Raw genomic sequence first — 10701 nt, forward strand, 5'->3', positions numbered from 1 at the left:
GCGGGCCCCCGGCCGGGGGCCGCCCCCTCCTCCCCAAAGCCGCTGAAGCCGTGGTTCGCCGTGGCACGGCCGATTCGCTACATCCTCCGCGAGCAGCGCCTCGTCTTCGTCCTCGTCGGCATTGCCATCGCCACCCTCGGCTTCACCCTCCTCCCGCCCTCCCGCCCTCCCCGCTACGCTCCTATCTTTAACTCCTTGCCGGAGATCGAGACCTCCTCCCACCTCTCTCACCACCGTCCCCACTACGAACGCCGCTTCGGGATTCAGAACTGGAACTCCGGAGGGAAGATTCCTTTGGGGCTTAAGAGGAAGGGCCTCCGGATCGTCGTCACTGGTGGGGCCGGCTTCGTCGGGTCCCACCTGGTCGACCGTCTGATCGAACGCGGCGACAGCGTGATCGTCGTCGACAATTTCTTCACCGGAAGGAAGGAGAACGTGATGCAACACTTCGGAAACCCTAGGTTCGAGCTCATCCGGCACGACGTCGTCGAGCCTCTCCTCCTCGAGGTCGACCAGATCTACCACCTCGCATGCCCCGCCTCCCCTGTTCACTACAAGTTCAACCCCGTCAAGACCATTATATCCTTTTCATTATATACAATTGCTTCTCTTCTTCTTTATCTTCTTTTTTATATACGATTTATATTTGCTTATTCAAATTGAAATTCCTTAATTCCTGAGTTTTTCTGGAATTGCACAAGACCAATGTAGTAGGGACTTTGAACATGCTTGGGCTTGCCAAGCGAGTGGGCGCTCGGTTTCTGTTGACCAGTACGAGTGAGGTGTACGGTGATCCTCTGCAACACCCTCAGGTGGAGACCTACTGGGGAAACGTCAATCCAATTGGTGCGTTTCGTTTCTCTATGTCCGTTTTTTGTTTGTTTCTCTTTTTTACTTTTTCCCGTCGTCTATGGCGGACTGGTTTGGTGAAACCAGTGTACGTTAGCGAGTCGTTACTGTCCCCGTATAACGTGCGCCGGGGCCGGAGGCGGAGGAGATCCACTGTGTTTATGGGACTTTGTTTTCTCCCACGTGGGCCCACCATGGCGGGGGCCACGCGACCAACTCCTTAGATCCGGACGCATTGTCTCGGTCAACGAGGAAACCGTGATTATCGGGTCCACGAATCGGACGGTCGACACACACGTTTAGCGAATAGTCAAAATACCATTTCGTAGTGATGCGTTCCTTTGAAATTTGAATTATGTTCGAGTGGAAAATTAGAATGGAATAGAACACGTGTATTTTTTGTAATTTTTGGTAGTTCGCGTGAGTTTCAGCGTTTGTGCAGAGCTGAGAAGCAGAGTACAGGGGGGGTTAACTGATAGAGTTTGGTTGGAATTATTGAATTGATGCCAGGTGTCCGAAGTTGTTACGACGAGGGAAAGCGTACGGCCGAAACGTTGACCATGGACTACCATAGAGGTGCTGGCGTTGAGGTTAGCATTTTAATCTCTTCCCATTATAGAAAAAAAATGTTTATTGTTTTCTCAACATTATATTATTTTGTCTTTTGTTTTTTTTGTTTTTTTTTTGTTTTTTTTTTTCCTTTCTTTCTTATAGCCTTATATTTGTTATGTTTAACAACATTTGATACGCGTTATAATCTTATAGAATTCCTAGAATTGTAATTACTGGTGACAAGTTATATTTTAATTCTTTGTTGTATCATGAAACTATTTTTCCATCCCAATCAAATGCAATGTACTGGTGACAAGTATATGGTTCCTAGTATATAAATATTTTAAATCAATTCTTTTTGTTGAACTAAATATGATTGAGCTGGTGAGAAATTAATGGCATTTAAGATAAGTGTTCTTATTTTATTGATCACGTTATTGGAAATGAGAATTCTAGTACTAGACATGATTGTGAGATTGACAGCGTTTGTCTGGACCCAACCTGGATCGTGCGTCAAACTGTCAATATCTTCACATGCATGTAAGAAGGGTCCTTTTTGAAAAAAGAAATGTATTTACGTTTTCCTTTCTCATTGGATGCAGGTTAGGATTGCCAGGATCTTCAACACTTATGGGCCAAGAATGTGCATAGATGATGGCCGTGTTGTTAGTAACTTTGTTGCCCAGGTACACTATTAACAATTATATAATCCCCTTATTGAATACTTAAAGACCAGTACCTTTATTTTAATGATTAATTAAACACTAATTAGTGGCGACTTTGCAGGCATTGAGGAAAGTGCCTCTGACTGTTTATGGTGATGGGAAGCAGACAAGGAGTTTCCAATATGTTTCTGATCTGGCAAGTCATTAGAACTTTTATATCTTCTTTTTCTCAAAGACCTTTTCAAACGAATTGTTTTTTCTTCTTTTGTTTTGTGGTGCCTGGCTAGAGACTCTATTGTTTATTGTTTATTCTTTTTCCTTTCAAGAAAAAAAAAACAAATTGCTTTTATATTTTGTTATAAAATTAGAGAAAAATATAAAATTCCTAGCTTGGAGATCAAGAATTTCACTGGCTGCTGATGGTGAATAGTGCCAAAAACTTGACGCTAGTGTAGTAGTCGGGGTTTCTTTCTGAGACCATATTGCATAATATTCTTCCCATGTGCCTAGCACGTTTACAATCTATGTCAGTTCCTAAAAACTGCGTTATTCGGCGTGGTGAATGCTCTGAATTTTTTTACGGTGGATCGGTCCCATTGCCTTTATAAATTTATTCATGTAGAGAGTATTCACAGAGTTGCATGTTTCACGTGGCTAGTGCCAACACAGAGGAAAGGCGTACAAGGGACCAGCTATCTTAATTGTACCTTTGGTTGGTACATGCCACGTAGTTTGGTATGCCTTGAAAGTTGTTCTGAACTAGTGAGAAATTAAAGTCCCTTTCAATAATTGAATCTTTTCTTCAATAAATTAAGAAATTAAAAAAAAAAACTGGGAAAAATCCAAAGTAAGAGCTGAAAATAAATGGTCCTTCAATGTGATGCTGAGGAGCAGCAGATAGCCTCTGCTGTTACCTAGGTGCTCTAGAGGGTAGGATTGGCCATTTGTGTAGACTCTATGTCGAAAAATATACATATTCATTGTTTGGTACATTGTGTTGAGTTATCTGTGTCATGGTCCATTGGAAGGAGGGGGGACCAGGGATCTCTCTCTCTCTCTAGAAACACACACACACACACAATATATATGTGTGTGTGTGTGTGTACGCGCTCGTTATTGTCCATGGGAAGATTGAATTCTTTATTCCACTGAAAGTAAATTATAAATGTTGATCTTCTGTCTTATTTTAGTTGTCTTGCTGCATGTTATTAAAGTCTATATTATTTGCTTAATAGGTGGAGGGTCTTATGCGCCTCATGGAAGGAGAACATGTAGGACCTTTCAATCTTGGGAACCCCGGTGAATTCACCATGCTTGAACTTGCCAAGGTAAGCATATTACTCTTCTGGACCGCCTTTGATTATTTCGGGGTCTTTTGGTTTATTTTCTTTGTTTAGTAAATGATATAACCATCATTTTTCATCCTGTGTATATTTTTCATTTGAATTTGCTTAAAAACATAGATCTAAGTCCATATAACATAATGTCAGTTAGTGATCATATTAGAACTAAATAAGCAACTGATAAGGTACTAGTAGTACTATGTCAGCTATTGGATAAACCTCGCTGTTGTTTCGCTTTTCTCTTAACGGATTCCACACTTTTAGCAGTTCAACGTCTGCCTAAAGTTCTTAACGAAGGATCATATTGTCTTGTGTTGTTCAATTAGCTTTAAACAGGAAAACTTTAGCATTTATGTTTTAAATTTCGCGACTTCTTATTTGTGGAAACTTGAGCTCTGAACCTTCTACGCGCATTCTGTGTATAAATTATGCTGCGAACCACGTATGAAGTCCAATTTATTCACCTATAATATTTTTACATGTAAATTAGGCTTAAACTTATATAGACGTGGTATATCAATATGAATTCTCGTTCCGGCAGGTTGTCCAGGAAACAATTGACCCAGATGCGAAGATAGAGTACAAGCCCAACACAGAGGATGACCCCCACAAAAGGAAACCTGATATTACAAGGGCTAAGGAACTTCTGGGCTGGCAACCAAAGGTATCCCTACGCAAGGGACTCCCTCTAATGGTCAAAGACTTCAGGCAACGCATTTTTGGCGACCACAAGGAAGGTGGTTCTTCCAATACTGCATAATCCCAAGTTTAAGGGACTATACTTTGAAAGTGGTACCGAGGGACGAGAATTGTTTACTTGCAAAAAAAGAAAAGTAAAAAAAAAAAAAAAAAAGGAATACACTAGCTTTTCCCTGCTTCCAAACGATACAGTATCAGCAGAAGTAGCAGCAGCAAGCGTATTGTTGGTCTCATTGAAGTAGATCCTTAGGTATCCCACTTGGCATCTTGTTTTACCTCCCCATCTTTGTGACTTTGTGTCGGTTATCCTCTCTAAGCTTTCAAATAGACAGTGAGCTTTTCTATTCTTAAAATTACTTGCTATGGCTATGGTGTTTAGCTTGCACATTTTTCTTACTGTATAGCGGTGATTACTTTGGCTTGTGAACAAAGACGTGGGGATACAATTTGAGTTCCATTAACTAATCGAGTAAACATTGTTTAGTAGTTGAGGAAGTTTGCTGAAGGGAATAAAAGAAAAGAAAATGAAAAGGTATATTGATTACTTGAGCTCTAAATTTGGACTTACCTTTGTTTTTGGGTCTTCTTTTCTTGTTATGCAAGAAAGAACTTTCGGTGTGGAAAAACGATTTCTTGTGTGCGATTTGCCTCGCTGTAATAACTACTGAGTGATAGTCAAAGCAAAATAGAAGATTATATAAGCAATGCTAACCTCGTTTTCTTGTGTTTGTTGTCCAAAGTTCTTTTGCATGTGGTTCAAGATGACATTTACTACTTTGAACTGCACTCATCTGATATAGATCCCATTAAGATAGGAGACCCCTGACATCATGATACATTTACCATATGAAAGACAATTCAAGTCCACTATCTACAGCACATATATAGATCATAAACCAGAGTTATTTCAGCCCCTAATATGCCCAACACGGAGCTACCGCTACATAGCAGAGTGATGCTGCAAGCGAAGGCCTCTCAATCCACAAAAGTACCTCCCGTAAGATTTCGTCCTCCGCGGCTCCTGCTTCTTCCTAGCATTTTCTTGAGATGCTGCGGAGGTCACGAGCCTCACAACCCCATTGTCGAATGCATGAGTCGGACGTTGCACACTACTAACACTATCCCCAATCTCGGTGTGCTTATCAAGCCAAGCTATGATGTCTGCGAAAACGATCTCGATGTTCTCGTCTGGCTCACCAGACGTCAAACCATGCCACATTCCAGGGTATAGCTTTATGGTCTTGTCTCTGCTGCCAGCTTTCTCGTACAGTGCTATGCTCACTTCAGGGTCGGTTACGGTGTCTGCTTCCCCATGCAATACAAAAAACGGAAGCGTCACCTGAGCAAAGGAGTCAAAAGAGAACTTAATTTGACTACCAAGTGAGCTTAAATTCATAGGTTTAGTAATGTTTGTTAAGAGGGATTGCGATGTAGGAAGCGCCGGTTTAGTATTGTTGCGCTTCTTAAATAATGTTTTATCCTATTTCTTCTGACAGGAGAAGCTAAAAGCTAGAAGCTAGAGCTTTTAGCTTCGTGAAACTGTTGCCAGAAGTGGTTCGATTTTTCGAAATATGCAATAATCCAACTAAAAGCAGGTTTATCAAATTATAATTGTTGCTGATATTCTCTGATAATCACTTTTAGGAGCTGCGAAAGCAATCCCTACCTCGTGTAAACTGTCTTCAAGGCTCATGCTCGTTCGGAGCATTTCTAGTGCCGTTTTCAATCTAGGCTTGTCTTGGTATATGAGTTTGTTGTGCCTTATCTGCATCCATTGTTGAGGAAACAACACACTGGTATTAGAACTAATTTACACGTCTATTTGATGAGTTGCTACAGATTGAGAAACTAGAATTTCTTCTTTCACCTCTTCACGCTTCACGGGGTCTTTGAAGGCTGAATCAATGACGTCCTTAGTGGGAACTATCTTCCATTTTGGAATAAGCTCTTCCACTCTGGTCAGTAGATTCACAACCAAAGGGTGTGGCTTCACCTTCTCTGATATCTAACAAAACATGCAAGGATATAAGTTATAAATACAGATTTAAGCTCATAATTACCATTTTTCCGAAGGCTAATTCAAGTAGTTGAGTGCATAAATACGTGAGTATGTAATCTAAGGTTCTTAACATAATAGAAGCCATAGGTTCCACTCCATTTAAAAAATAAAAATAAAAAATCCTCGGACAGTAATAGATTATATTTCATTAACTTTACGGACTACAAAAATTTGAGCCTCACTAGCGATTAAGACTGGCTATCAAAATGACAACCCAATTCAGCAGCGCCATTATTTTTTTCTCCCTCATGAGTCTTGTCAAAACTGTCAATTTGTACTCCATTTAGTTGCACATATTAATTGGGTTCTCTAATTGTCAAAGCAAAATAAGACCCGTTTATTTCGTTGATTTGAGTTTTGCTATAATAAAAAGTTTTTAAAAACAATCACATTTAATTTTTTTGCTACAGTAAAAAGCACTCACATAAAATTACATCTGAACTCAAATTAAAAACTCGAATCACCAAACTAAACGGATTTAAAAAAAAAAAAAAAAAGGGCAAACTGAATTCAACTTCTAGCGAAAGCGTGAATATAATATTGTAGAAGATGCCAACCTTACACATGGGTGCAACAAGAACAGCACCATTCCAAAAATAAGGGTCCTTATTGTGAAGCAAAAGGGACACTGCCCCTCCCATGGACTCCCCATACAAGAACCTTCTCTTGTCCCTGTACTCTTCCTGCACTGCCCACCATTTCAACCAAAAAAAAAAAAAAAATTTTGAGAATAATTCGTTGATAGTATGAAAAAAAAAAACTACATTGCAGGCACATATTTGAATTGTTATGGGCTCGTTTGAAAAGTGTATTTAAATTATTATTTGTGTTTTAATTTAAATTTTATATAAGAGAACTATTAACGAGAATTTTTTTGATTTAAATTTTTTGTAAAAAAAAAACATTAAATCATAATTTGAATTTTGAATATATCTACCCACATAAAGGTTGATAGTTTCGGTTAAATTGACTCGAAAAGGAATAGATCATGGTCATGCATATATACCACAGATCGACTTGAAAAAGTCATAGCAATCGGCAATGATGTTGTCAAATTTCTTGATGTAACATCTGGCCCCTCTTGACCTCCCGTGGCCCTCGTAGTCAATCCCAAACACTGCATATCCCGCACATGCTAGTTTGACTCCACAACCTGTCAATTAAGGAAAATGCTTAACATTTTTTATTAGCAAAAAAAAAAGAAAAAAAAAAAACAAATGTTTAACATTTTTACTCGATTTTAACTTTAATGACGTGGTCCATCTGAGATAATGCAGTAATTCTTTTATTTCTAATTTGTTTTTCTTTTAAGAGTAAAATTAACGGGAAAAGGCACGTCATAGAACATATTTCTCTTAGGAAGAACGGGAGAAAAATTTTTCGGTAGAGTTAAAAAAAAAAAAAACACGAAAAAAATTCTCCCTTAGGCAATATGCTTTAAAAAAAAAAATCAATCAGATTTCATTAAATTAGTATTAGATTTGATTTTAGGGTTTTTTTTTTATTTTTTATTTTTTTCCTTTTTGCACCATTAGTCCCTTAACTATTGGGATAGTGAAAGATTCGTCTCTAAATTTTCGTAAGTAGATTAGTTTATGAATTTATTTTTATTGGCAAGTTAGTCTCTAATTTGACAATATTAACATAGATAAGGAGAAATGGGACAAATACTCTTTTAGAACGTATGAGTTTAGATTTTTATTTCTTATTCTTAATTAATATTTCTTTTAACAAATAATTATATTACTCAGAAGGGTATTAATCAAGAGTAAGAGGTAAAAATTAAAACTTATACACTTTTAAGAGTTACTAGTATTAATCAAAAGTGAATGATAGAAATTAAGACTTATACACTTTAAAGAGTAAATTCAGTAATTATTTCTATAAAGGGAGGTATAATATCATGTAAAGTTACGTGATAATTTTGATGACCATGTGATTACTTATGTTAAAATTCAAAAACGTATTATCTATTTTAAGAGCGTCAAATTACAAATAGTCAATTCTGGAATGAATTTATTTCAAAAAATTATGAACCAAATCTTCAAAATGTTAATTATTCAAAGACCATGGCTTTAATTTATGAGAGTTTTTCTACTAGGTCTTAAAAAAATAAACTACTAAAAAGACTTTATTCTCAAATTTATATTAAAAACTATTTATTTTATCTATTTTTTAAATCTAATGTAAATTTAACTAGATTTAACACTAAAAAACTAATCCTACTGACAAGCGGATCTAAAAAACATCCCATAATTTACTAAAAAACAAAGTTCGCTGATATAAGATTTGAGAAGACATGTAGGGCCAGTGCAAAATCTCAAAAATTGAATGAAAAAAGAGCCAAGTGTAGATTAATTAAACCCCAACTGTCGCTGTCTTAATCCTTGTACCAACCATAAAACATATTCAACCACCCACACAACAACCCCCAACAAGGTCCGAGACCAACATTAAGGTTCGTGACAACTATTTTCATAAGTAGAGCCCAATAATTGCTCGTTTAACTAATTAATTGTTTTTATTGTCAATCAAGATTCAAAAACCAAATCTAGAAAAATTAGGGTGCGTTTAGAATTGGTTCCAAAATGATTTTATTTTTTGTATGAAAATAGAAATGAAAACGTTTTCATTTTCATTTTGGAATTATTTCTGAAATGCGTTTGGTAATTTTATTCAGAGATTGATTTCAGTTTTAAAAAAAACTGAAACTGCGTTTGATAGTTTAATTTTTAAAAACATGTAATAATATTTAAAATAATAATATATTAAATAAATATTAAAAGGGGGGTAGTTGGACAAGAGTGGGGGTGGCGGTTCATCTCCCGCATCTCTCTCTCTCTCTCTCCCGCCATCCTTCATCTCCTTTAGTCGATGTTGATGGCGGTGTTCCCGTGGGCATAGTGACGGCGGCAGCGTCCGACGACTGATGATAGCCACCGAGCGAGAGAATCTTCGGCGACGTCTCTCTCTATCTTTATCTCTTCGCTGGAGAAAATAACCGTTCACAAACCAGATCACGATGTCGGAGTGGGGGGAGGGGGGGTGCAGTTAGGGGTGGTGGGCAGTGGAGAAGAGAGAGAAGAAAATAAAAAAAAATGAAATCCGTTTTTAGAAAACGAAAACGAGAAAATGAAAACAGTTTTTTTTTCGTTTTCAGTTTTTCAAAAAAGACAAAAACGTTTTTGTTTTTGTTTTTTAAAAATTTTTACACCAAACGCATTATATGTTTCCGTTTTTATTTTTTAGTCTAAAAAAATGTGAAAAATGAAAATGAAAACGAAAACAAACAGGGCCTTAATCTCAGTCGTTTTCACTGAGGCCACAAATAGAGACAGATTTGTGTCTCATCAAGAAAAGTTGCTTTCTAAGACCCAAAAATAGATTTGAAGAAGCAATTGCAGGTGGGTAGTTGGCGAATGGCTACGGAACAAACGGGGCAGAAAAATTAGATCAACGAATACATACTTTGCTTTGGTTGATTAACATGGGAAAAGTCTCCAAGAGTATTCTATTATTTTTATTTTTTTTCTTCTATCAAATTACGTGATGGTGTGGGCTTTGCATTGAAAGGACTTTGATGAAAGAATTGAAAGCGTCATCTGATCTCCAAATCAGAGGCACGTAGAAAGCCGCCATAAATTGGGCAGCCTTGATTAAAGGCTGGGTTTGTTTTGGGAAAAAACATCTTCTTTTCACACTTTATATGCAGAGACGGAAGACACGACTCAAAATATATATCACATAAAATAAATATCATGTTATAAAATTAATATCGTGTTTCTTTTTTTTTTTTTCTTTTAAATATTTCATATGATGTAAGATGTCTAATCTCTTTATTAGACTGTTTAGTTGGACGGTTTTATAGGGTTTGAACTCAAAATGTAGTTTGAATCCTTGTTTAGTTTGCATAATATTTTAAACTTAATTTTGAGTTTAGATATTTAAGGTTGAACTTAATTTTATTCCGTTTTAATTCAATTTACTGTTTAAAACTTCTCATTAAATATTCTCATTCACATTTTTTTAAAACTCATAATTTTAATAATATAATTATAGGATGGTTTAAATTTTATTTTCTATTAAATCTTACACTATCAAACATCAATTCTAATCATAAAAAACTCATATATAGTTAAACCCACACAATTTCAACTCGCAAAGTGAATGGGGCTCTATATGTTCTTTCAATAGTCTTTGCTTTCCAAGGGAAACTATCAACCTAGAAGAAAGTGATTGCCCCAGATAGAACCAAAGAACACCGAGAGAAGAGAGAGTATGTTACACCACTAGTTCTGGGTTCAACCTTGAAGAAAGTGATTGCCCCAGATAGAACCAAAGAACACCGCCAGAAGATAAAGTATGTTACACCACTAGTTCTGGGTTTATCTATGTATGATGTCACTTTGAGAAGTTGATAAGTTAAATAAGGAAAATAGAACGATTAGGAAAAAAAAAAAAAAAAAAAAAAAAAAAAAAAAAAAAAAAAAGCCAAAAAAAACTCCAAGATTTTGCGTCATCTTTATCTTATCTT

General features: G+C 36.7%; 2 protein-coding genes across 2 annotated transcripts in view; one reads left to right on the forward strand and one right to left on the reverse strand.

Moving 5' to 3' along the window:
* The window catches only part of LOC112093572 (UDP-glucuronic acid decarboxylase 2-like), a 4659-nt gene extending 397 nt beyond the window's left edge, over positions 1-4262 (forward strand). Inside the window, exons 2-8 of the mRNA XM_024172268.1 lie at positions 37-579; positions 699-846; positions 1360-1439; positions 2004-2087; positions 2188-2262; positions 3302-3394; positions 3951-4262. Coding sequence (XP_024028036.1) covers positions 37-579; positions 699-846; positions 1360-1439; positions 2004-2087; positions 2188-2262; positions 3302-3394; positions 3951-4169 — 1242 coding nt within the window. The 3' untranslated portion in view covers positions 4170-4262. The remainder of the gene's footprint in view (positions 1-36; positions 580-698; positions 847-1359; positions 1440-2003; positions 2088-2187; positions 2263-3301; positions 3395-3950) is intronic.
* LOC21389635 (caffeoylshikimate esterase) overlaps positions 4231-10701 on the reverse strand; it is an 8865-nt gene continuing 2394 nt past the window's right edge. The window contains exons 4-8 of the mRNA XM_024172269.1: positions 7174-7320; positions 6725-6855; positions 5976-6113; positions 5775-5873; positions 4231-5447 (exon numbers count right to left, since the gene is read on the reverse strand). Of these exons, the coding sequence (XP_024028037.1) occupies positions 5049-5447; positions 5775-5873; positions 5976-6113; positions 6725-6855; positions 7174-7320 (914 nt within the window). The 3' untranslated portion in view covers positions 4231-5048. The remainder of the gene's footprint in view (positions 5448-5774; positions 5874-5975; positions 6114-6724; positions 6856-7173; positions 7321-10701) is intronic.

This window comes from Morus notabilis, unplaced genomic scaffold, assembly GCF_000414095.1.
Source record: "Morus notabilis unplaced genomic scaffold, ASM41409v2 Scaffold255, whole genome shotgun sequence".
Taxonomy (NCBI): Eukaryota; Viridiplantae; Streptophyta; class Magnoliopsida; order Rosales; family Moraceae; genus Morus; species Morus notabilis.